The following is a 26,811-nucleotide window of genomic DNA, read 5'->3' as shown; positions in this document are numbered from 1 at the left end:
GTTATTCAAATAAACTGATAATTGACAACTCATAAAATATCAGTAGTTGTTATGTTAATTAACTAAGCCAGTAGCGTAAGCTACATTCACAAAAGTTCTATACATGTACATCTATGACCAAACAATATATGCAAATGGGAAATACCTGTACATGTACATGTTGGGACAAAAAATAGATGATTGAAGAGCAAGTGGACCTTTGTCGTACTATTAATATACTGAACTTCATTCAATTCAAAGTATGAGTAAAAATATCCTTTCCTGACCCAAGTACAGTTTAATAAGTATATAAATATTATAGATTGGATGGCAAAGGAGTAAGGTTGAAGGGCACTGCTATCTTGTGTTCTCTTATTGGCTAAAAATGGGGGAAACAGAGAGGAATTAGGGTTAAGGTTAGCGGCGGTCTTGCCATTACTTGCTTGTTAACTTCTTCAAAGGTATGGAATTTTCTACGGAACTATTTTAAACAAGTAATAGTACATGATACCCCGGGAAATCTTGTATTGTGTTTTTGAACTGTGAACTTTAAAAGAATATTCTCACAGGTAGAAAAGTATAGAGACACAATGTGAATTCCTACAGCCAATCACTTTACCATCTTTTGTGTAGCCAGCACCAATTTTTACTATAACATTTACAATATATCTGTTTTAAATGTCCTTCACCTTTGCACCCTACCAGATAGCTTGGCAGACAGCCTGATGGCCTAAAATGAATGAACTTGGACAAGAAGCTTGCAGCAAAGATTAGGTCAAGTGCCGTGCGCTGATCCATTAGCTGTAACTTTGGTCATTTTTGTCATTTTGTTTGTCTTGTGTATCATCTGCAGTTTCTGGTTTGAATCCCTAAACCATGGAGAAATTCCTAATATTAAGCTCATAATACCCTATATGAGTATAATCTGCATTGTTTTTGTTTAAATTATGTATTCAGGTCCGGGACTAGAATACATTTATCAACAATAGCAATGGTCATTTCACATACACAGGCTGTGTTGGCAAGCAGGACACCGGGCATCATTGGTCACAATGATCGGAATATAGTAAAATTCTATAGTTGATACAATTGAAACAGAGTAGTGAAAAATTAGTCAAAAGTTACAGCTAATGTCCCTTTAATTAGGATTACTTTGAAGTAATTTTGCAGAATATAGTATCAACAAATCATGGAATTTCCACTTACTGAAAAGAAATCCTCAAAACTGTCAGATTTATATTTACATTCAATGATTTCATCATTACTTGATTTTCAGCAAAAGCCCTGACCTATTTACTTAACTTTCATTTTCACTGAAAAGTGTAAGTTGAGTAAAACATATATAGTAAGACAGAACCAAACTCTGCTCACAAGCAAAGTACTAATGTCATCTGAGTTTATGCCATGTTGGGTAGTGACAGTCATTATAAGAGTGACACATTGCCATGACCCATTGACCGCTGACATCAAATGCCGACATTGTAACTGACAGGTGGTGTTACAAAGTAGCGGGTGACCTTGATACAGAACACTTCACAATGTCATGGATGGAATGACCCCAAAGTACAAATGAAGGTCAGCCTTACAAAATATATCGGTACATAACTATTGAAAGTACAGATACATCTTGCATTAAAACCAGACTGTCACTGCAATCCAAATATCTTGACCTCTATTTCACAGTGATACTTATTGTGTCAACAAAGCCTGACATGGCTGTCATCCTTTTGATACAGTGCAGCCTTAAACAAAGTCAAACCACCCTTTAGAGTCAAACAAGGCAAGTATAAAGATTACCATTTACCTGTTTAATATTGAATCCAAAATTCACAATAAATCCAAACATTTTTAATTTATGTCAGCTCCATACATAAAATTTGCACAATTTCAAACAATGTATTTTTCAATGACAAAAGAGCTCAAAATCCATTGCTTTCAATACTTTCTTTCATTCTGTTTGTATTTCGAATGATGAAGGTATTGAGAATGAGCCGTTAACTTCCTTTCATTCTGTTTGTATTTCGAATGATGAAGGTATTGAGAATGAGCCGTTAACTTCCTAACTAAAATTTTGGATCACTAAACTGAGGTTACATTGAGGACATTCATTATAAATTTTGCAACATTAATGTTCATAAAGTATTGGAACCGATCTGGTATCATGTGCTTGTGGACTTGCTAACATTTCAAGGTGTATTATCTACAAAAGATTCATGGAATCAGGCGTTTTTCCAACTCTTTTTTAAGTTTGCTAAAGTCACCACTCTCTGTAAATCTGGTGATAAGTCTAAAGTAAATAATTGCTGTCCAATTTCCCTGCTAATATCTGAGTGTGGATTGTCGTTGGTGTCATGTTTTTCAACTTCCATCTCTTATGGAGAAATACATATATTCAAAAGCTACAGTCAGTAGGACAGTCCTTATCTTCTTTACAAGTTATATTTTAATGTACCCAGCAGAGAGATATTTCACATCTGTGGCAGCAGAAAAGAAAGTACATACTAACTATAGATGTTATCTTAAGGTGTACAAGCAATATTAATGACATCTGCAAAACAGATCCATTTATTGATTTCTCTAGTTCAGTTTCTAGCTTTCATGAACTTCTCTGTATACATGATGTAGCCACTCTACACTTTCTGTTTTTATTTTCTTAACCTTTTTGCAAATATCACTGCTTATTTTGTCCTTGTTGTTGTTTTTGTTTGACTATATTCTTTTTACTGAGAGTTGTTTTATTTTTTTGTAAAGTTTTTTACAGTGCCTGTCATTCAGCCTCTGTCTGTTGGTTTTCCGAAATAAATAAGTATATGAATAAATAAACAAATAAAGTGATGTACAGACAGAATCACGACTATCAACTACATGTATGCCATGCATTAGAAATTACTGACCTGCAATTAACCGAAATCAGTGTATTTGCTTGGGTTTGGAAATATTGGTAAATGATTTGGGAACCCCAGTGACATTGTGATTGCAGTGATATGGAAGGGGAATTCCCTAAAATGATTGAGGAATCCGCTAACTGTTACCTGCTTAACACCCTTAGCAAATAAGCTGGAAATAATTGTAGCCTGTATAAAAATTGATCTTCTTTTTTACTATACTGACTTAACACTCTGACTACCTTTTCTTGCCTAATTCAGACAAATATATAAAGCTAATTTTTTTGGCATTCTAACTATGGTAGTTTGGGCAAGGTTATTTCAACAATGTGTGAGGAGCTCAATTATATGGTACTAATTTATGATAACCTGAAAATAAAGCTTCATGTTGTAATGGATTGGTATTTCATACGGTTTGTGTCAATTACACTCTATGCAACAATGCAACTGTAACAGCTTTTATTTAGTTGCTGAAAACCACATCAAACACTTGTCCTGACTGATCCTTGAGATTAGACAGTTAACTTGAAATTTGATGCACTGGCCACTAATACAATCTGCTATATTTACCAATAAGGCCAAAGTAATTAAATTTTTTGTTTTGCATCCACTCAAAATGGGAAAAGGTACGCGTCTAGGCAGCTGAAAAACACACACAAGAAAATTTACACAATGTAATTTTTGATTGCAGCAAATAAAAAATTGTAACAAAATTTTAGTTCAGAAAAGCTTAGTGGTTATGTCCTAAAATTTCTTTTCAAATACACTGTGTGTGTTTTTCATGAAAACCTTAAACATAGGGCCAAAGTCCCTGAAGCTACTATAGACATGGATACAAAATTAAGTATTTCCTGACTGTATGAAATTATCTCACTAAGGTCATCCTAGGGACATGTAAACCAAATATTAAAGCTGTCTGACCAGCGGTTTGAAAAAACAAGTGACTCAACAGTTGACAGAGCTCTGCTGTGTTATGTAGAGAATAACCTTTTGTGACACATGTATTGATGAAGAAGGTGGATATCTTTGATAGCTCATTTCAGGATGGCCTGACCAAAAATGGAAAAAAATTCCGTAAAAATACAGATTTGCATATTTCATCAGACTATATTAGTCTATAATAGCAAATAAACGAGAGTTAATTACATTCTAATTAAAGTAAACAAGACTTGCTTAAATCAAGATTTACGTCATAATAAAACAGCATATCTGTCAGGTTATAAAGAATCTTGAGCTGGTTATCTTTTATTTTCATCCTATTAACCAAGCACATTTTAACTTTCAAATTAACATTGTAAGTAAGTTCTGTTGAATAAGTTGAGACTGTACATACTCAGAGAAAGCACACTGAAGAGACAAATGTTTGTAACTTAAGAAGTTCAAGGTCATCAAAAGCATTATAAGGAATCATGTTACACTTTCATTGCACTGTTTACACAGATTGCATAATTGCTATAAATAGCACAATGAATCTTACAGCCCAGCTTTACCATAAAAACCCTATCACTTTGACCATCTTTTAATTGACCACTCTATTTTTTTCCTCAAAAAGTAATCTTATTTTATCCTTACCAAGTCAACCATAAATGGAAATTAGAACTTTCTCTATCTCTATTTATTTGACCACCCTATCATGACAAACTATTATGAGCAATTTCTTTTAGATAACATAAATGGTGGTTCAGAATATATCAAAGTTGGGATTCAGGAAAGTTGCCTTTACATGTTTTAATCCTCCAAGATGGTAAGCATTTCACTATGAACTGTCAAAAAAAGGTGAACTTTCTGATAATTCCACACTAAAATTATTTTGGCTTTGATGATTTCCAATTATTTAAAATCATATTAATTATTTTTTCTGGGTGAATTGATAGGGTTTATACAGTACAAGAATTACATACAATGTAAGTCAAATTTTTTGATAAAAAATGACAAAAAAATTCCTTAAAAATACACATTTGCATATTTCATTACAATTTGAACAAATCTAAGTTGGGTTATCCCTAGGGACCTGTATACCAAATAACAAAGCTGTCTGACCAGCGGTTATGAACAAGAAGATTTTTTACCAAAAACACCTTTTTTGGCATTAATTTGCCCATTTTCAACAATATCAAAACATAGGGCCAAAGTCCCTGAAGCTACTATAGACATGGATACAAAATTAAGTATTTCCTGACTGTATGAAATTATCTCACTATTAAAGGTCATCCTAGGGACATGTAAACCAAATATTAAAGCTGTCTGACCAGCGGTTTTGAAAAAACAAGCGACTCAACAGTTGACAGAGCTCTGCTGTGTTATGTAGAGAATAACCTTTTGTGACACATGTATTGATGAAGAAGGTGGATATCTTTGATAGCTCATTTCAGGATGGCCTGACCAAAAATGGAAAAAAATTCCGTAAAAATACAGATTTGCATATTTCATCAGACTATATTAGTCTATAATAGCAAATAAACGAGAGTTAATTACATTCTAATTAAAGTAAACAAGACTTGCTTAAATCAAGATTTATGTCATAAAAAAACAGCATATCTGTCGGGTTATAAAGAATCTTGAGCTGGTTATCTTTTAATATCAGTATTTTCATCCTATTAACCAAGCACATTTTAACTTTCAAATTAACATTGTAAGTAAGTCCTGTTGAATAAGTTGAGACTGTACGTACTCAGAGAAAGCACACTGAAGAGACAAATGTTTGAAACTTAAGAAGTTCAAGGTCATCAAAACCATTATAAGGAATCATGTTACACTTCATTGCACTGTTTACACAGATTGCGTAATTGCTATAAATAGCACATGAGGAATCTTACAGCCCAGCTTTACCATAAAAACCCTATCACTTTGACCACTCTTTTATTGATCACTCTATTTTTTTCCTCAAAAAGTAATCTTATTTTATCCTTACCAATTCAACCATAAATGGAAATTAGAACTTTCTCTATCTCTATTTATTTGACCACCCTATCATGACAAACTATTATGAGCAATTCTTTTAGATAACATAAATGGTGGTTCAGAATATATCAAAGTTGGGATTCAGGAAAGTTGCCTTTACATGTTTTAATCCTCAATTCACAATGAACTGTCAAAAAAGTTGAACTTTCTGATAATTCCACACTAAAATTATTTTGGCTTTGATGATTCCTAATTAATTCAATTATTTAAAATCATATTAATTATTTTTTTTCTGGGTGAATTGATAGGGTTATACAGTACAAGAATTACATACAATGTAAGTCAAACTTTGACCAAAAATGACAAAAAAATTCCTTAAAAATACACATTTGCATATTTCATCACAATTTGAACAAATCTAAGTTGGGTTATCCCTAGGGACCTGTATACCAAATAACAAAGCTGTCTGACCAGCGGTTATGAAGAAGAAGATTTTTTACCAAAAAACACCTTTTTGGCATTAATTTGCCTATTTTCAACAATATCAAAAAATTAAAAAAAATAGTTTCTCAAAATCATATTTTTCATCTACACAACAAATATCAAATCAGTAAGTACTGCGGTTCTCAAGATATTTGAGTGAACGGACGCCTCACAAACGGACATACATACATACATACATACATACATACAGACTGACGACGGACGCCGGACGGATACCCATCCCAATAGCTTCTATAGACTATAGTCTATAGTAGCTAAAAATTACAAAAAATAGTTTCTCAAAATCATATTTTTCATCTACACAACAAATATCAAATCAGTAAGTACTGCGGTTCTCAAGATATTTGAGTGGACGGACGCCTCACAAACGGACATACATACATACATACATACATACATACATACATACATACATACATACAGACTGACGACGGACGCCGGACGGATACCCATCCCAATAGCTTCTATAGACTATAGTCTATAGTAGCTAAAAACCTGAGCAGGTGAGGACGCAAAACAAAGAATTTAATTACTTTGGCCTAATTTATAAAGTTTATGCACGTTTTATAAATTTCCAAAATTAACCAACATTGCATTAAAAAAGGTTGAGTTCATCTGTGTAAAGTTTAGCATAAGAATTACTTTAAATCATAAATAACTTGTGACATCTACTGATGCCAACAGAATCTTGTTTACAGTGTCATACAAGTCTGAATATGTTCTTGCCCTGCCATTAAAAGTGTTACTCCGGTAACCTGTAGTGATTTTATGACAAGTAGACTGTCCTTTTTTCAGGTCAATTGCATCTTAGCATCTTTGCTTAGCACACGAATTTATTCATTAATTTCGGATCACAACAACTGAAAACATCCACTTCAAAAATTTATCACTATTAATTATGAAAACGGTCCATATCTACTATTTGTTGACTGCAGATGTTTAACACACTAGATTATTGCCAACTGTTAATTCATAATGTTTTTGTTCAATGTTGCACCGACAATTCATTCAGTACAAAACATGTACACCTGAACTGCACATGAATGGATTTAATGGTCTATAACACTTTTGAAAAGGTACAACTCGTCAGTGGTTATAAATTTAGTAAGTTACTGATATTTTATAGATCTGGATAATTTTATTGGGTAAAGCAAATTGTTGACTGACAAACCTTTGATAAGAAGAAAGAAATCTAAATACTTTGAAGTTATAATTTAACCCTTTCACTGCAGACCCTGATATACCGACATGTATCAACAACTACTAAGATAGCATGACAGCACTCTAAAACCTGATATATTTATCAATAACTACTCTACTGAGATAGGCATGACGGTTCAAACTTCAGTTTGAAATATCATATATGGGGACATCGTGGAAAATTCTGAAGGGCATCACACCGAATCCATACCACTTTAGAAACTAAATGTGGTAAATTTAATTTTGGCTTTATTTTACTGAGATGTTGAATACAGCATTTCTTACATGATGTCGGCAAAAGTACCATCACTGTCAACTATACATTTATGAAACATATTCAAATACACACTGAAATGTTTACAATGTAAAAATCGGACTAGTCCCAGAAACAAGATGGCGTCTATTTCGATTCTTCAACTCTCCATTTTGTTTTTCAATTGTGCGCATGCGCAGACGATAGCAAAATCGACTAAAAATCAACTGATTATAAAGTGAAAATGGATAAAAGTATTATTTAAAAATAATACAAGTTATACATCACCACAATTTTAACATTTCTGACCATTTAGTTTATCTGTAGGAACCTCTATCCCAAATATCAAAGCTCTCAGACGAGCGGTTTTGAAGAAATAAATTTTTGAACAAAAATGACAAAAAAATTCCTTAAAAATACAGATTTGCACATTTTATCACAATTTGAACAAATCCAAGTTGGGTTATCCCAAGGGACCTGTATACCAAATATCAAAGCTATCTGACCAGCGGTTATGAAGAAGAAGATTTTTTACCAAAAACACCTTTTTTTGGCGCTAATTTGCATATTTTCAACAATATCAAGAAATTAAAAGAAAAAAGTTTCTCAAAATCATATTTTTCATCTACACAACAAATATCAAATCAGTAAGTACTGCGGTTCTCAAGATATTTGTGTGGAGGGATGCCTCACAAACGGACATACATACATACATACATACATACATACATACATACATACATACATACAGACTGACGACGCACGCCGGACAGATACCCATCCCAATAGCTTCTGTAGACTATAGTCTATAGTAGCTAAAAAGAAGATTTTAAGAAGATAGACACAAATTACATCAGAAACAGTTTTTATACAACAGGCCATATCTTACAATTGCCAGCCATATGGAGGGTTAGAGGTATCAATAATCAATAGCTAGCAGTCTATGGTTTTTACACAGAATATTTCATAATAATAATTTGCTGAATAATACATTGTATCCTAAATCATTTGTACAAAGCACCCATTCATTCTAAAGTTTACACAAAATAATTCATTGTACATTTTTTTTCATTACTGTTCAAAAGTTCAACAGATTTAGAAAACACTTATACTTTCACAATGAAAGTTTCACCAGCAATGGACACAAAAATATCTGTGACGCATCCATCAGTTACAAATATTACAGACTATGGAACAGATTGTTAGTTTTTTATGACATCTGTTAATTCCAATGAAACTGAAATTACATACACAGCAATGAAACTATAATCTGTATACATAGTTCAAGTGGTAGGAATTCCTCTTTGGACTGCTTGTATCTCATGCACCAGACATTGTGATTTCTTTTTCCATATATTGCTGTTGGCATAAAACTAGGCACTACTTATGAAGACATTTTTCACATGTACTGCTGTCATAGTCACACTGGGTAAGTTTTATGACCAGTTAGAAACTTCTCATTGTAAAGTTTGTTGTGGCCTCTGTCCCATACTCACAGCAATAGAGGTGATGAGGCACAATACTCAAAGACAGCACACACCAACTGATATTGTCATAGTCACACACTGTGTAAATTCTATGGCACATACCACCTGATATCGTCATAGTCACACACTGTGTAAATTCTATGGCACATACCACCTGATATTTTCATAGTCACACACTGTGTAAATTTAATGGCACATACCACCTGATATTGTCATAGTCACACACTGTGTAAATTTAATGGCACATACCACCTGATATTGTCATAGTCACACACTGTGTAAATTTAATGGCACATACCACCTGATATTGTCATACAGTGTAGTCACACACTGTGTAAATTCTATGGCACATACCACCTGATATTTTCATAGTCACACACTGTGTAAATCTAATGGCACATAGTCACACGCTGGGTAAATTCTAATGGCCAGTTTGTCATGTCTGTGGGCTGTGTAAAAGCTTTTCATCACATATTGTGGTTTCTCTTGTACTAGTTGTAGAGTTCAGGGGTCAAAGCTGTGTCTACCATTGTCTAGTATGATGCCCTTATCCAAATGAAAAAGTACAAGTTTTGAATTATGGGACAACTATGATACGCCACCACTGTGTGAGTGACTTCAAAGTATTTGTTTTGTAAAATTTGACATGGGAACTTTCAGATTGATTCTGCCATGGTACTTTGACATATGAGTAATGAAAAATTCTGATGACTCAGTGCTTTCTTTTTTAAGGATTTCATATTGTTGTATCTATAGAACGGCATCTCTATTTATAGAAGTATTCCACTCAAACTGGAAAGATATTTTTGTATCACGGGAAGGATGATGCATGATCATAATTATCTTTTAGAAATTTCTGTTTTAACAATTTCACATAAAATGTTGTGCTTTGTGAGAATCAGAGATGTTTAGCTTTTAGTAGTTACAGGGCAAACAATCATGTTAAGACAAAGAACAAATGACTGGGATAAAACATATCAAAAACAAAACACTTTTAGCATACATTTTAAGCTCAAAGCAAAAACATGGCAATCTTTGTTAAAAGCTAGTAAAGTCATTGGGCTTAATAAAAGTACCCATCTCATAAAAGGGATTAGACTTACAAACAATTGAGTTGCTTTTGATTTGGTGAGAGCATTGTTACTTGCATTTGTCGTTACTCCAAACGGTAAATTCAATAACAATTTTGTAACCTTGAAGGTAATGAAAGCTTGTTTTGCCTTTGCAAGGGTCTACCCTAGTATCTGTCAAAATTAGCATTTAGCTCTTTTTGATAGCTTAATTGTACCTATTATGACATACAAACAGTGTAAAATGTGGGGACACGAAAATAATGACGAATTTTAGTATATCTTTTACAGATCTATTCTTGGAGTTTTTAAGTATGCCCACTGTGCAGGTGTGATTAGTAAGTTAGAAAGATAAATGTATCCAATTCAGTTTACATTTATAAAACATATGCATATAGCATTAGATTGGTTTGGAGAATTTGACTGGTGATATTTTAAGGTATGCTTTCACGTCCTCAAGGTTTAATTCAAAGTGATCAGATTATTATAACACTGTACTGGTACTGTGGGATTAACACATGAACTTTGGGTGGTAATATCAACACTACAATTAGTGCTGTTTATGATAGTCTATTTTTAGAAGTTATAAACAGACATGGCTCAGTGATATGCATACTGATTCATGGCTTACAAACCAGTGGTGGGATGGGATTGCGTGTACTAGCCCCCCCCCCCCCCCCTGCTGAACGCCTGTTTCTTTGTCAGCCAGATACATTCAAAAATAAGTTTGTTTTCAGTGTAGATTGTGACATTGCACTATGACCCTGCATTAGGGCCTTGAAATACAATATGGTGCCTGTTATTTCAATGGTATCCTTGAAGAACGTCCTTAATTTTAAATCCTTAATTTTCACATTCACAAAGAATGTACAGCTGGCCCGTAGCCCTGTCTACGATACAGCCTTGCCACGCAGAGCTGGGAAGTACAGAGAGTGGGATGTCTCCTTTCATGTACAGGCGCTGAGTTTACGAAAACGCATTAAACGGAAACTGGTATATACAGAAAACAGACGAAATGTGAAAACTCCAGCCGCCTGGTCACGGGCGCTGTCAGACCAAGGATGTCTATTTTTTACATCCATGGTCAGACAGACAACTATTTACATACATAATTTGCATATAACTGTACCCATGAAATTGTCTGATCGCTTTTATGTTGGTAGGATAAAAGGGTTATTACATAACGTAGGTGGCTGCCGATACTGATAGCCAAGCACGCCCGTTCGATTTGGGAGAAGAAATATCCGCAGTGCTGTCCTCACACACATTCGATGAACATGATAAACGCGACGTGGTTTAGAGTAAGATGGTCCACGGTTTTCTGGAGTGACCGTGGGTTGACCAAATTCACAACTGCTGTTAACACACAACACCTGGTTACCGCTAGATACTATATGTACGTCACGTTGTTGCATAAGGTAGCAAGGGTGCCGGGTGGTTGTGAACTACACTACAGACATGATACGGTATACACCCGCCTCTAGCTTGGCCATCTTTCGCGTCACGGTCATGTCAAGAATATGTACACAGGAAGAATATTACTTTCAACTAATAAAATGACCTCAATATCATCAAATTTTATTCTCAGACATATGTGCGATAATGTATCAACGAAGTGATGAATATTCATTCAAAACACAAGTATACACAGACACGCCACGAAAATGGCGCATCATCATTCACAAAATGAACTGCTACGTATACAAACTTAACTGTATTATGATATCTAGTTTAAATTAGATACAGGCATGGCACAGTTTGCCGGTAACAATCGTTACGGGGAAATTACACCGGTTTCTCAAAAAAGAAGCCCGATTGTCATCGCTGTTCACTGTGAAAATACAATATAAAGTCACGATGTGTAGCCGACGCCATGTGCTCGATGCCATTTCAAAACATTGCGTTCAGCGGTTCCAGCGCAAACGAACACTCCATTTCGAACGCGGCACAAACGAGTGTGTTGACATTCACTCTTTGAAAACAGCCACAAACATTACGCAAATATTACTTGAACAAAAAAGTGCATTTCTTACCTTAATTGTTCTCCAATCACACATATAAATGCGTTATTTGGAGCCGACCAGTCCTTGCTTATACGTCCTCTCATGCCGTCCATCTTTCAAAATGACCTACAAACGACCTTCTAACTCTTTTGTTTATTTATGTAAATTTATGTTTGTTTCGATATGCTAATTACTCCTTTGTTCGATCGTGAGATTGCGTTTTGTGCTGTTTACTCAAAGACGAGATGCAGCATTTTACTGATGGTTTGCAAATCTAAATAAAATAATACTTTTTGAAAAAAGACGTTACAGAGATGGCAACAACCGAGAGATAACATAATGTAATAATGTGAACGTACTTCGTGTGATAAGACTATTTCCCATGATGCCTGAATGTATCCAAGATGGCGGGAAACTTGAGGTAAGTCACAATCCTGTGACTCACATATAGTAAGCATAACATGTGACGCGCACAAGGGTTACTGTTAGTGTTACTTACCTTCACGTTAACTCTCCCATACGGTAGTTTCGAAATATCTTGTTGCTCGCACCTTATAAAAAGAGCGGGATTTACCGATGGATTAACAACTCGTGACTGAACTGTGCACCACTGTAATTGTAAACTCTACCACGGTTAGCCCTGCGTACAGGTCTGTGTGTTCCCGGCGTTATACGGCCTCAACCACAGCCGTATAACGCCGGGAACACACAGACCTGTACGCAGGGCTATACAACGGTAAATTTAGTAGGGGCTGTACATGCTGCAGTACTCTACGCAGACTAACTGTGTGTACTTGCTGCAGTACAGTAGCTCGAGGTTTTGCCTGGGTATTTGGGACGTTAAAACCAGATTGCCGTCCGACCCAAATACCCAGGCAAAACCTCGAGCTACTGTACTGCAGCAAGTGTGTACACACTGGTACTAGTACATAGCATGGAGGTAGCAGAGATCTTTGGGAACTGGTCAATTGGACCCCACGCCGATTGGACCCAAGTCAATTGGACCCAATGATAGAGATAGAGATTATTGAATCATTTCACATTTTGTTGGTCATTTCACATTTTGTTACTGACATGTGAACCGATCACGGCGGCGGCTGGGTGCTATGCTCAAGGATCTTGGCGCTGATGTAGCTCTTCTGCCATGACATTGTCAGGGCGGCAGAAAGCCGACATCATAGATTAGAACTAGACGCTTTTATTTTTCCCATCACTACATGCATCGGGAATGGTCAAGTTGTAACCGGGACCCTGTTGAGGGCCACCCTCGAAAGTTGTACCCATTTGTATGAAGTTCTAGCCCTGCAAATTTTTCGACCATGAATTTTTCCCAAGGATACGATACATTCTGCAACACAACAAATCAAAGCTTAAAATGAATTTCCAACATGTGAGGGCGCCCCTAGACAGGATCTCAGGATGCAAGGTGTAGTGTACCACGGTACTACATGTATGTACTACCCTCCCTTTGGAAGGGCATTGTCGATCGGGGAGGACAGTAATACTATACACCGGAGGCAAACTACGTAATTTTATAAATGTCTGAAAATGCAGTCAGGAAAATGAGGCATCCTGTATTAGAGTCAAGACAGCTCAAAAACGAGACAGTTTGGGTGTGCTGCTACAGTAGCTCTATCCATAAGTGCTCTCAATGCACTGACAAGTTGTATTCTAGAGGTCAATACCAGTGTATACACCAGTTCCATGACTTTTTGCCAGAGTGTCATCAACAGAGGCTGCTTCCGCCACATCTTGTAATTTCAGAGTCTGTGTCTTCAAAGTTTGCATCTCCTCTGCCTATAAACACAACCAAGAAATATCAGTTGTCAACCATGCTTTCGATGCTGAAATAGGCAACCCTTGCCTATCAAAATTATTCACAGTGACATACATAGTCCTGTCTATACATATATATGCACCAATATCCATTGGCATAATAGGCAGGGCTCCCGCTACCTATTCGCCAATTCGCCAAATGCGAAAGAAAGTTAAAAATGGCTACAAAAATTCCTGTTTGGCTAATGTAGTGGCTATTGAATTCTTAGACCTCCTAAACAGAAAACTACACCTAACAATAAAATGTTGTAAGATGTTGAAACAGTTTACCCTCCTTCCTACAAAGTTGCAATGTATTGAAACAGTTTAATCTACTTTCTACAAAGTTCCAAATTCCCTGGTACGTAAAACAAACACTGTTGCTGTTCGATACTACAATACATCATGAACGTAAGGTCCATGAATACACTGAGGCCTGCTTTGCCTCTGTGAGTCCTGGGTCGTCCTTGAGTCTATCAAAGTTTTACCTACTTTGCTGTATCAAAATTTGGCCTGCAACTACTCAGTTTGATAGTAAAAACCATAATTTCAAAGGAAACTTTCACAAACGGAGCCATAATACAAAAGAAAAGGAGAAAAACTGAGGTTTTCTGAAAGGTCAAGTCTAGGTCATCTCATCATGTGATGTCATGCATGAAGACCGCCTAATTACACAATTATGGTTCACAAGAAACCACCTAGGGTGGTCCAATAGGTGAAAGATAATTTTGCTGCCTTTGGCATTCAGCTTGACTGACTCCCATTCGGCCTACTTTCAAACTGCTATAACTTATACAAGAAATTATGTGATTCTGAATTATTTTAATATTTTTGTAGATTCCACCAGTTTAATGATCTAGAAGTGAACATCACCAGACATTTCTTGATGATATAAAAATATCAAATGAAAATATATCTGGGCTAAAATGTTATCATAATCATTAAAACAATGAATGCCCTCAAACAGTGAGTAATTTAAATGAACATATATCATTGTGTCTTGTTTTACAAGAGTTTTGTTTGGCCAAGCCCTTTTTGTCTCAAGAAAAGTACTTATACTCAAGACGCTATTTCAGCCTGCTTGATCACAACTATGACATACTAGTAAAACCAGGCCCTTAAATACCACAATAATCGTATCTACACTGCCATTGTGCTATACCATAAATGCTGTCTTCTGCATGGAAAATTGTTTTACTTGTGTGGCTAAATCATTTAGGTTATGCAAGACTGCATAAATTTGCCACATGAGAAGCCTGTAACTTATGACAAGCTATCATACTGTGAATACTAACTGAATGTGGCAGAAATATTCAATCTGTACCTCTTGTAATATACACTTAACATTGCTACCAGATTTTTAGAATTCAATTGCTACCTAATTTATTTCTGGTGTTTAAAGTTTACCACCAAAATTGAGAAAGGATTTCTATCCCTGAAATGTCATAAAAACACAGATTATAAATGCAAAAACTAAACATATTTCGTTAATGTAAAAACCATCATGAACATCATACAGAACATCTTGATTTGTAAAATTAGGGACTCCTGAATGACAAGAAAGCTGTTGCCACACTTGAGATCATAAACTGGCTAAAAGTTACTCAAAATGGCTAAAAGATTTTTGATTTGGCTAATGAGTTGGCTAATCATTTTTGTGACTTAGCGGGAGCCCTGATAGGCACTGCTACATTTTATTAAAATGTATATTGTATTTTTTTATTAGCTCACATTTGGTTATACCAATGTGAGTTTATCGTATAAGCTGAAGTCGATGACGTCTGTATGTATGTGTGTTTGTGTGTATGTATGTATGTACATACGTACAGTAATGTCCATCAACATCAAAACACGCAAACCATTGCACGTTTCAGCTTGGTATTTGGTGTGTGGATGCATCCTGGGCTATACCGGTAGATGGGATTTTGTTCGAATGAAGTCTGCATTGCCAAATTTATGCAAATGAGCTTACAAAATCAGACCTTATGTTTTGAGGTGAGCGATCGCTCCGCTCGCCTACCGCTCTCGCAAATCAAATTCCGCGAGAGCGATTAGCCGCTCGCGCCACGGCTGGGACTCAAGTTTTGGAGACCAAAGATACACGTTGTATCCAAAATGTAACATACTCTAATCTCCTCCGATCGACGCGCGAAGCACAGTGTAGCGAATAAAATTATGCTTTTAATATTCAGTTCACTTCACTTCAGTATGAATTACCTTCTCGGCAAGTTCACTTCACTTCAGTATGAATTACCTTCTCGGCAAGCACATTCTAGCAATGTAATGGATCGATTTAGGTGCAACAATGTAATACAGTATTACAATAGTACTCGTCTAGTGATAGCGTATCGGCGGCGGGCCTATAGCACTTCAATATAGCACCACTACGGTTCGGAATTTACATGTACTCAGATGTACAAAGTACAGCCCCTCATTCTCACATTCTCAAACCAACTCCGTTTTCTTGGCTGCCATATTCTTTCTAAGTGTTCAAAACACAAAGGGTTATCCTGCCGCAGCAAGATTTCATAGGAAAAATATGCGTGACAAACGAGGATCATATTGCTTACGCTATCGAGATCGAACGTGGAGAAAATATCTACGACATGATGACTGGACTGGGACTACACGTCGCAACTCGCGGAAACAAATGCATAATCTCTATTTAAACAGTTTAGCCTGAGCGACTGCTAGGTCTCTTGGTCCTTTGAAAGCTTAAAATAATTAAATTGACTCTGAAAAGTTGGAGAGATGCCCGATACTTCTAAAAAAAGATCACGAAACGATCATGAGTTCATTCTACCGTAAAACGTTAAAAGACGTAAATTTTTGCGACATTTTGGCGTACAGCATAGGAGTTTTCTGCGACTGTCGTAAAATGGTACCTCTGGCCCTTGGCATTCTAAGCCTTCGAGTGTACACACCGCGGATCGTGTACCTCGACGTGGCTGTTATGATAAATTCGTTTTGTTTTGTGAAATGTAAACTTGTGATCACTTCGATATATCGCGGTAACAATCGGCCAAGTTAACTTTGGTTGGAGACCAACGAGCATGCAGGATGTTTCAGCGGGCCGCAAATGCAAACAAATGAAACATAACTTGACTGTGGACTGCTGGTAGCACGATTCAGTGTAAAATCTAGTTCTGTTCGCGTACTCGGCGTAGCTCAAACTATGGAGGTAAAAAAATACCTCCATGTTCAAAACCAAACATGTTTGATGACAGCACTGTTGTCTTGGTAGGTTTTTGTCTTAATGCCAATATATCTAATGTGCATACCATATGGTATTTTTAAAAGGCTTGTATGAAAAAAATCATGAAAAAGTTACACATCCTTTTAAAAAGTATAACTTCATCTATTTGTCCATGAATACAACAGAGGCCACATTTCTGCATATTTATTGTTCGAAAAATGTTGAAAGTTAGCCAATATGCTATGAACATTTGGATGGGAGAACACTGCTTATCCTGTTCCATCTATCAGAATATATAACCAGTACACAGTACTACAGATTGCCCATAATACATCATGATTTGTACCAACGTAGATTCCCCTGTGAAGTCTACCATGTCTCCCATGTGTAGATAAATTCTTGGACTAGTTGTAAAAATTCTGAGTACTTTTAAAGACATAAAGGAATAAGAAAATTGTGCTTGATTGAGAGAGGAGATAGCATTTTTCCAAATTTTCCACTGATTGTGTCCTCAGCCATACAGAATAAAGTGATGGAAAGTAGGGAGACTAGTTGCACCAGTTTTATGAAACAAAAGGATATTGATTTTTTTCCAAATACAAAAGACGAAAGAAATTTACATGCTAACTTTTTTTAGAGAATGACCCCTTCAGTTGGTCATAACTTGCTTCCCAAAACTGTGGCATTTGTAGTACCAGCAGAATGTGACTTTTATGGTTATTTAGCAGATTCTTTTAAATTTATACTACAATATTTCAACATAAATTTAATAAATATAATTAATCAATTATCTTGAGTCTGCATATTATTGCTTTTATGCAGAACTGAAAAAGTTTTAAGAAAATTGACGTCGTTGGTACAAAGCAAACACGATTGTGGGTATTTTATTGTATTGTGCCGTATTTTCTCCCTTCTCTCTTACATAATAATACGAAAGACAGCAGCTGGTGCATATTGTTTTCATAATAAATTTTATTCATGCACTCTCCATACTGTTTTCAGGGGATCTGTTCAGTCACTCTCCTAATTTAAGCAGTGCCATATTCAAATCACAAGAGATGACACAATTTTTTAGTCCCCACGGACACCGTCCGGGGGGACTTATAGGTTTGGTCATGTCCGTGCGTCCGTCCGTGTATGCGTGCGTGCGTCCGTCCGTTCACCCAGATATCTCAGAGACGCCTGGAGCGATTTTTTTCAAACTTGGTTCAAGGATAGTACCCTACCTCATACAGATGCACTTTGATTTGTTTTACAATGCGATCAAATTTGGCCGTGTTAGAGAACTTTTTAGTTTTCACCTCCATAGACCCCCATGTATAAGGCATGTATAAGCACAGGCAACCCATAAAGTATTACTGAGATTTTCACACTGGCACAGGCAACCCATAAAGTATTACTGAGATTTTCACACTGTTTTCTCTATCATTTTTAGTCCCCACGGACACCGTTCGGGGGGACTTATAGGTTTGGTCATGTCCGTGCGTCCGTCCGTCCGTCCGTGCATCCGTCCGTTCACGCAGATATCTCAGAGACGCCTGGAGCGATTTCGTTCAAACTTGGTACAAGGATAGTACCCTACCTCATACAGATGCACGTCGATTTGTTTCACAATGCGATCAAATTTGGCCGTGGTAGAGGACTTTTTAGTTTTCACCTCCATAGACTCCCATGTATAAGGCAGACCATAGACTCCCATGTATAAAAGGCAGACCATAGACTCCCATGTATAAGGCAGACCATAGACTCCCATGTATAAGGCAGTCCATAGACTCCCATGTATAAGGCAGACCATAGACTCCCATGTATAAGGCAGTCCATAGACTCCCATGTATAAGGCAGACCATAGACTCCCATGTATAAGGCAGTCCATAGACTCCCATGTATAAGGCAGTCCATAGACTCCCATGTATAAGGAAGTCCATAGACTCCCATGTATAAGGCAGTCCATAGACTCCCATGTATAAGGCAGTACATAGGCTCCCAAGATAAATAAAAATTAGTTTCTCATCGTATTCATATTGCAAAAAGGATGCAGTGACACAGTTTTTAGTCCCACAGATAAAGTCCAGGGGGCTCATAGATTGGGTCATGTCAGTCCGTGAGTCCATCCGTTCACGCAGATATCTCAGACACTTTGACAAAATATCATGTGACCTTGGTGACCTTTGACCTCGAATATACATATTTGTCCATAACTCAGTAACCACAAGTGGTAAACCTTTCATATATGGTATGATGGGACACCCTATGACGCCACATATTGTACCTCATCAATTATGTGCATATCTAATTTGAGCGAGCCAATAGAGCTAGAGGTCAGATTTTTGGTATATATGGATAACTTAGCGATACAATTTTTTTGACAAAATGTCACGTGACCTTGGTGACCTTTAACCTCAAATATACATATTTGTCCATAACTCAGTAATCACTAATGCTACACCCTTCATATTTGGTATGATGGGACACCTTATGACGCCACATATTGTACCTCATTAATTATGTGCATATCTAATTTTGAGCGAGCCAATAGAGCTAGAGGTCTGATTTTTGGTATATAGGGATAACTTAGCAATACAATTTTTTTGACAAAATGTCAAGTGATGTCAATGACCTTTGACCTCAAATATACATATTTGTGCATAACTCAGGAACCACAAGTGCTACACCCTTCATATTCGGTATGATGGGACACCTTATGACGCCACATATTGTACCTCATTAATTATGCACATATCTAATTTTGAGTGAGCGAATAGAGCTAGAGGTCTGATTTTTGGTATATAGGGATACCTTAGCAATACAATTTTTTGACAAAATGTCACGTGACCTTGGCTCGTTAATTATGCCCATATATAATTGTGGGCAAGCCAATAGAGCTAGAGGTCTGAATTTTGGCATATATGGATTAATTAGCAATACAATGTTTTTTTCAAAATGTCACGTGACCTTGATGTCCTTTGACCTTGAATATGCATATATATGCATAACTCAGTAATCACAAGTTCTTTACGCTTCAATTTTGATAGGATAATAGACCTTAAGATGTCACATCTTGTACCTCATTTATTATGCACATATGTATTTCTTGGCTGGCCAATACAGCTAGAGGTTTGATCTTTTTTCCCGATTTAGAACCATAACTTAGACATGCCTCTTGTTTCAAATTGGGAACAATGACATAGACCTATGTGTCCATAGATCTGAACATATACACTTTAGTGATACTTCTTAATGACCTCATTTCCCTGCCCCCTCAAGACTAATACTCCTATTACAAGTGGGGACTATGTCATTGTCAATGACTTTTTTTTCACTCGCCTGACAATTTTCAGGGGAGCTGCTAAATCACTCGCCTACCACTCGCCCGGATAGCTTCAGGAGAGTGAATTTTAGCTCTCCTGCCATTTTCAAAAAATAAGCCCTGCAAAATGTTAAAATGGTCAAGAATTAATAACTCAAGAACTGCTGTTTTGATTGCTTTGAAAATTTGTGTGCAAGTACCTTAGGTGAACCTTATACAGTTTTACAAATATTGTGAAGATATTTTTAATTTTGTATTTTTGCTGAATTTTTTGGTGATTTTTCTCATTTTCAGTAGAAATTCTTCTCTGAAACCGTCAGCCCAATCACTCTCAAATTTGGGTTAGATTTTTGCGAGGGTGTTACTTTTCTAATTTGTTCAAATTACATGTATGACAAAATCGGGAAAATTACTATTTTGGAGTAATTTTGTCATTTTTGGTCAAAAAATCTTAAACAGTAAAACCCCTGGACAGACAGCTTTTATCTTTAGTACACAGACGTACAGAGATGACAATAGTTAGATATGTGGAAATTGTCCTGAAATATACAAATTTGTATTTTTAAGACAATATTGTCATTTTTGGTCAAGAAAACTTGTCCTCAAAATTACTTGTTTGATAGCTTTGTAATTTGATATAAAGTCCCGAGGGATGTTATTAGACAAATTTTCTGCTCAAAGTGTTGGGAAACCCCCAAATTTGAATATTTTAGGTAATTTTCTCAGTTTGTGACCTTAAATGACCTACACCAACCCAGGATATGTTGTTAGACAGTTTTGAAGGCTGTGAAAGTGTGAACATAATTTTGTCATATTTGGTATCAATTTGTAGGAAATTTTGATCCAGAAAACAAAGCTGAGGTGAATTTTTTCATTTCGGACCAATTTTTGCAACTTTTTGCAACTTAAGACCTGATCACAAATTTGGATCCAGGATAATTCCAGATGTTGTAATCACCACAGTGGAAGGCATTTCACTATCTGTAACTAACTTAAGTGCTGTTTACATTAGCATGATAACACTCATCGCATTAATTAAAACTTCCCAAGGTTGTAAATACATTTCCTGTCATCTGGCGTTATGTAATACCAAGTGATGGAACATTTGGTATTCAGGAGGGGGTAGGGTCTAGCAGATGATGAGGTAGCATTACTTTTTTACCAGATCCCTTGTACATTTTTTTACCCTCTCCCACCTTTTCTTTTTATCAAGCCTTCTCTATTTTTTGTCGTTGACATTTGCTTATGTATTTAGGATCTGCTTGTCTCATTGCTATAGAAATTGATATGCATGTTCCTAAAGATGACCTCCAGTACCTAAGTTGGAGACCTTATTTGCTTTTGACATTCTTGTTTTTCCTGGTTTAAATATTTCTCGAATGGACCATTCAAACCGATTGTGAGCACTGTGAGCACACTGTCCTTGACGGTATTTTTTTTTCTTTACACTACAATATTTTATATTATTTTTTATATTTTTATATCTTTCCTTTTTCCCTATCTCACTTCCCCATAGCGCATAAGTGTTCCTTGCTATATCCCCTGATACAAAATGCTATTCTCGTATTAAATAGACAACACTCACAGCAACCCTTCAAGGGCCCTCATCAGGTAACTGCCTTGTCCAACACTGGCAACCCCTCTGCAGGTTAATGTGTATCAGGACACTGAGACAATGCTCACAAGGACTTGTCTTACTTTCCCCTACATACAAAAGTACTCCTGGCACCCTCATAGCAACTCCTCATTGAGTTAACTACCTGCCATTCATAGCACTCTTGTAACAACTCCTCATTTAGTCAACTACCTGGCCAATACCGGTATTCATGGCACCCTCGTAGCAACTCCTCATTGAATTAACCCTTTGAGCGCAACACTTTACAGAATATACCTCAGTCAAACTTTTTCAGATTTTTGCCAAAATTTTGATAAAGAACTGTACCCAAGGAAATGTGATTTCCATTTAGTCCAAAATTATCAAAAAATTACAGAAAAATTCATAAAATTTGTAAAACGTTGCACTAAAATTTTGGTGGGAAAAATTATAGCACTCAAAGGGTTAACTGCCCGTACCTGGCCAATACTCATGGCATCCTCATAGCAACTCCTCATTGAGTTAACTACCTGGCCAATACTCATGGCACCCTCATAGCAACTTCTTATTAATGAGATATATTACACGTATGTGAACCTTTATTATTGCCATGTTGCCCTTCACTGCATTGCATTATCATTGCATTACCATGGCTATACACTTTCATGCAACGGTGCAAAGTGGTTCAGGGACTGACATAATAAATACAAGGATGTTTATTTCGGGGGGGGGGGGGGGGGGGAACTTAGGGGGTTAGGATTGTTCACCATACTAGATTTACAATGCCATGAGTTCAGTTGTACAGTGTATCAGAAATACAGCATTCAATGGGAGAAATACAGAACCACTAAACTTGGCTGACTGCTTGATCAGTACATTTATTGTGATGCAAATATTTATCAATCAGCTGGTCCTCTATCCCCACTAATAAGACAAGGTTTACCATTTGGTCAAAAAAAGGGGCAAGTTTTTATCAGCTTTCTTTCTGAACAATTTGATTAACTGAACACAACTTTCAAAGGAGAACAAAAGATTAAAATCCAATGTCAATTTGCTCCCTGGCTGAAAGTCCAGATCTCTGCCAGGCTGAAAGTCCAGATCTCTGCCAGGCTGAAAGTCCAGATCTCTGCCAGGCTGAAAGTCCAGATCTCTGCCAGGCTGAAAGTCTAGATCTCTGTCAGGCTACAAGTCTAGATCTCTGCCAGGCTACAAGTCTAGATCTCTGCCAGGCTACAAGTCTAGATCTCTGCATAGACCCTCGAGTAAAACGGGACTGGCAACTGCTGTGGTTTCTTTGTGCGATCTATCTTGGAATATATTAACTTTGTTTGCCAAGCGGTCCCCGACAACAATACTTCGTACTTAATACTGAATCTCATTAAGGATCAAACTGACGTTTTGAATATGTACTCTTTGCTCTTGCATGGCACGTTCCGAGTAATGACACAGAGAATTTTGAGGGTTTTTTGATACCAGTCATGGTGAATGTTCTGGTGACGATGAAGATCACATTTGGGATTCTTGCCGAAACCAACAGGAAAACACCAGACGATAAAAACAGTGTACATTTAGCTATAGACGTTACAGAAAACTCTTGATAGGTATCGACAATATAAATTTACATTTCCTACCATAAAAATCTCCGATAACAACAAACATTTACAAGTAAGACAGGTCTACACTTCCCCAGTCCTGTGAAACGAAAATCTGACCTTTATTTCATCTGTCACGCAAAATTTGACGAAAATTAGGGTTTACAAAAAATGACTACTCCATCGGAGCCCAAATACACGACCTCTAACATTTTGGTACCGTTTTAGCCTAAAGAAACACCAAAGTTTGGATATGCTACACATGTCTACACCCGCAAAGTGCTAGAAAATACATTGATTTTTGCTGTCAGGCGAAACTTTGCGATAAATTGGTACTCTACAACGGTTGGTGGAGTCAGAAGCGGTAAGGTAGACATACATTAACACAAAGCTGAACGCTGTCCTCGCAAATTTGGCCGTTCACAGTTTTCAAACAACAACATTTCAGTAGTTAACATACATACTTTGCCGAATCATGCACTCCTCGCACAGAGAATATTCCGACCGTTAAAAAACTGCAAAAACGAGGGAAAATTCGGAGATACACGGACGATTGCGGAATGTAAACAACTCTTTGATGGCAACTGCTGTCAAGTCTCGATCTGCAGTGATATGTGGTTCGGATTTCTATTCGAAACTTTGTCACTTTACAGCAACATATTGACTCCCTACAGACTTCTACTCTAGTTGCATCAAATCTCGCTACCAATATGTAAAAAGTACTTTAAAACCATTTTGATGAATTCTTCTCAAAATAGTTGTAACATTTTTCTTTCTAAAAATGAACTTGCGGGTAATCCGAAATAACTTGTAATCTGAAAACGTTATTACCGTATACCCGCATGCACGTGTCTATGAACCAGACGTTGTGCAGTCGATCGGGTCCAGCTTAAGTCTAGATCTCTGCCAGGCTGAAAGTCTATATCTCTGTCAGGCTGAATGTCCAGATCTCTGCCAGGCTGAAAGTCTAGATCTCTGCCAGGCTACATGTACAAGTCTAGATGTCTGTCAGGCTGAATGTCTAGATCCTGCCAGGCTGAAAGTCTAGATCCTGCCAGGCTGAAAGTCTAGATCTCTGCCAGGCTACAAGTCCAGATCTCTGCCAGGCTGAATGTCTAGATCCTGCCAGGCTGAAAGTCTAGATCTCTGCCAGGCTGAAAGTCCAGATCTCTGCCAGGCTGAAAGTCTAGATCTCTGTCAGGCTGAATATCCAGATCTCTGCCAGGCTGAAAGTCCAGATCTCTGTCAGGCTGAAAGTCTAGATCTCTGTCAGGCTGAAAGTCCAGATCTCTGCCAGGCTGAAAGTCGAGATCCTGCCAGGCTGAATGTCTAGATCTCTGCCAGGCTGAAAGTCTAGATCTCTGCCAGGCTGAAAGTCTAGATCTCTGCCAGGCTACAAGTCTAGATGTCTGTCAGGCTGAATGTCTAGATCCTGCCAGGCTGAAAGTCTAGATCTCTGCCAGGCTACAAGTCCAGATCTCTGCCAGGCTGAAAGTCTAGATCCTGCCAGGCTGAATATCCAGATCTCTGCCAGGCTGAAAGTCTAGATCTCTGTCAGGCTGAAAGTCTAGATCTCTGCCAGGCTGAATGTCTAGATCTCTGCCAGGCTGAAAGTCTAGATCTCTGCCAGGCTACAAGTCTAGATGTCTGTCAGGCTGAATGTCTAGATCTCTGCCAGGCTGAAAGTCTAGATCCTGCCAGGCTGAAAGTCTAGATCTCTGCCAGATCTCTGCCAGGCTACAAGTCTAGATCTCTGCCAGGCTGAAAGTCTAGATCTCTGTCAGGCTGAATGTCTAGATCCTGCCAGGCTGAAAGTCTAGATCTCTGCTGGGCTGAAAGTCTAGATCTCTGCCAGGCTACAAGTCTAGATCTCTGCTGGGCTGAAAGTCCAGATCTCTGTCAGGCTGAATGTCTAGATCTCTGCCAGGCTGAAAGTCTAGATCTTTGCCAGATCTCTGCCAGGCTGAATGTCTAGATATCTGCCAGGCTACAAGTCTAGATCTCTGCCAGGCTGAAAGTCTAGATCTCTGTCAGGCTTAATGTCTAGATCCTGCCAGGCTGAAAGTCTAGATCTCTGCCAGGCTGAAAGTCTAGATCTCTGCCAGGCTGAAAGTCCAGATCTCTGCCAGGCTGAAAGTCCAGATCTCTGTCAGGCTGAAAGTCTAGATCTCTGCCAGGCTGAAAGTCCAGATCTCTGTCAGGCTACAACTTAGTCTAGATCTCTGTCAGGCTGAATGTCTAGATCCTGCCAGGCTGAAAGTCTAGATCTCTGCTGGGCTGAAAGTCTAGATCTCTGCCAGGCTGAAAATCTAGATCTCTGCTAGGCTACAAGTCTAGATCTCTGTCAGGCTGAAAGTCTAGATCCTGCCAGGCTGAATGTCTAGATCCTGCCATGCTACAAGTCTAGATCTCTGCCAGGCTACAAGTCTAGATCTCTGCCAGGCTGCAAGCTTATCACTGTTTTCTCTTCAAAGTTTACTTGTAATACATCTTGCTTTTTCTGTCACAGAACACTGGAACAGGTTCTGAAGATTGCCACTGATGCTAAACTTGATCCGTCCGATTTGGCTCCAGTTGCACAGACTCTGTATTTTGCAGGTGATCTAAATCCTTCCAGAATGAAAATCATGGAATGTGATCAGTCACTCTTACAGTATCTACAGGAAGGAAGCACGTAAGAATATAAATTGTAATTTGCTTTCTCTTGTAGTTGTTGCAGGTCATGAAAACAGGTAAAAATACAAAACATTTGTTGCTTCTGACCTAACGTGATAAGAGTATTTAAATGTTAGAATCACATCAGATTTGGGAATCAATTGCCCTTGTTATTTGAAAAATTTTAAATTGTAAAAAAAACAGGTATATTGCATGATACAGATTTGTAGGGAATTGCTGAGAGAAATAGAAAATTAATTTTCAATTTTTTTTGAAAACAGATAATAACTTGGAACTTTGGTAATAGTTACACCAGCAGCTAATTGACTACGCATGCGCAGGTTCAATATATGTGCGAGTAACCGGAAAT

General features: G+C 37.3%; 2 protein-coding genes across 2 annotated transcripts in view; one reads left to right on the top strand and one right to left on the bottom strand.

Moving 5' to 3' along the window:
- LOC139134034 (DEP domain-containing mTOR-interacting protein-like) overlaps positions 1–12,460 on the bottom strand; it is a 60,984-nt gene extending 48,524 nt beyond the window's left edge. The window contains exon 1 of the mRNA XM_070700881.1: positions 12,313–12,460. Within this exon, the coding sequence (XP_070556982.1) occupies positions 12,313–12,395 (83 nt within the window). The 5' untranslated portion in view covers positions 12,396–12,460. The remainder of the gene's footprint in view (positions 1–12,312) is intronic.
- A 5-nt stretch (positions 12,461–12,465) lies between these two features.
- The window catches only part of LOC139134035 (sister chromatid cohesion protein DCC1-like), a 46,593-nt gene continuing 32,247 nt past the window's right edge, over positions 12,466–26,811 (top strand). The window contains exons 1-2 of the mRNA XM_070700883.1: positions 12,466–12,703; positions 26,296–26,460. Coding sequence (XP_070556984.1) covers positions 12,687–12,703; positions 26,296–26,460 — 182 coding nt within the window. The 5' untranslated portion in view covers positions 12,466–12,686. The remainder of the gene's footprint in view (positions 12,704–26,295; positions 26,461–26,811) is intronic.

Source organism: Ptychodera flava, chromosome 5, assembly GCF_041260155.1.
Source record: "Ptychodera flava strain L36383 chromosome 5, AS_Pfla_20210202, whole genome shotgun sequence".
Classification (NCBI taxonomy): domain Eukaryota; kingdom Metazoa; phylum Hemichordata; class Enteropneusta; family Ptychoderidae; genus Ptychodera; species Ptychodera flava.
The sequence above is the reverse complement of the archived record's forward strand: the minus strand, read 5'-3'. Positions and strand labels throughout refer to the sequence as shown.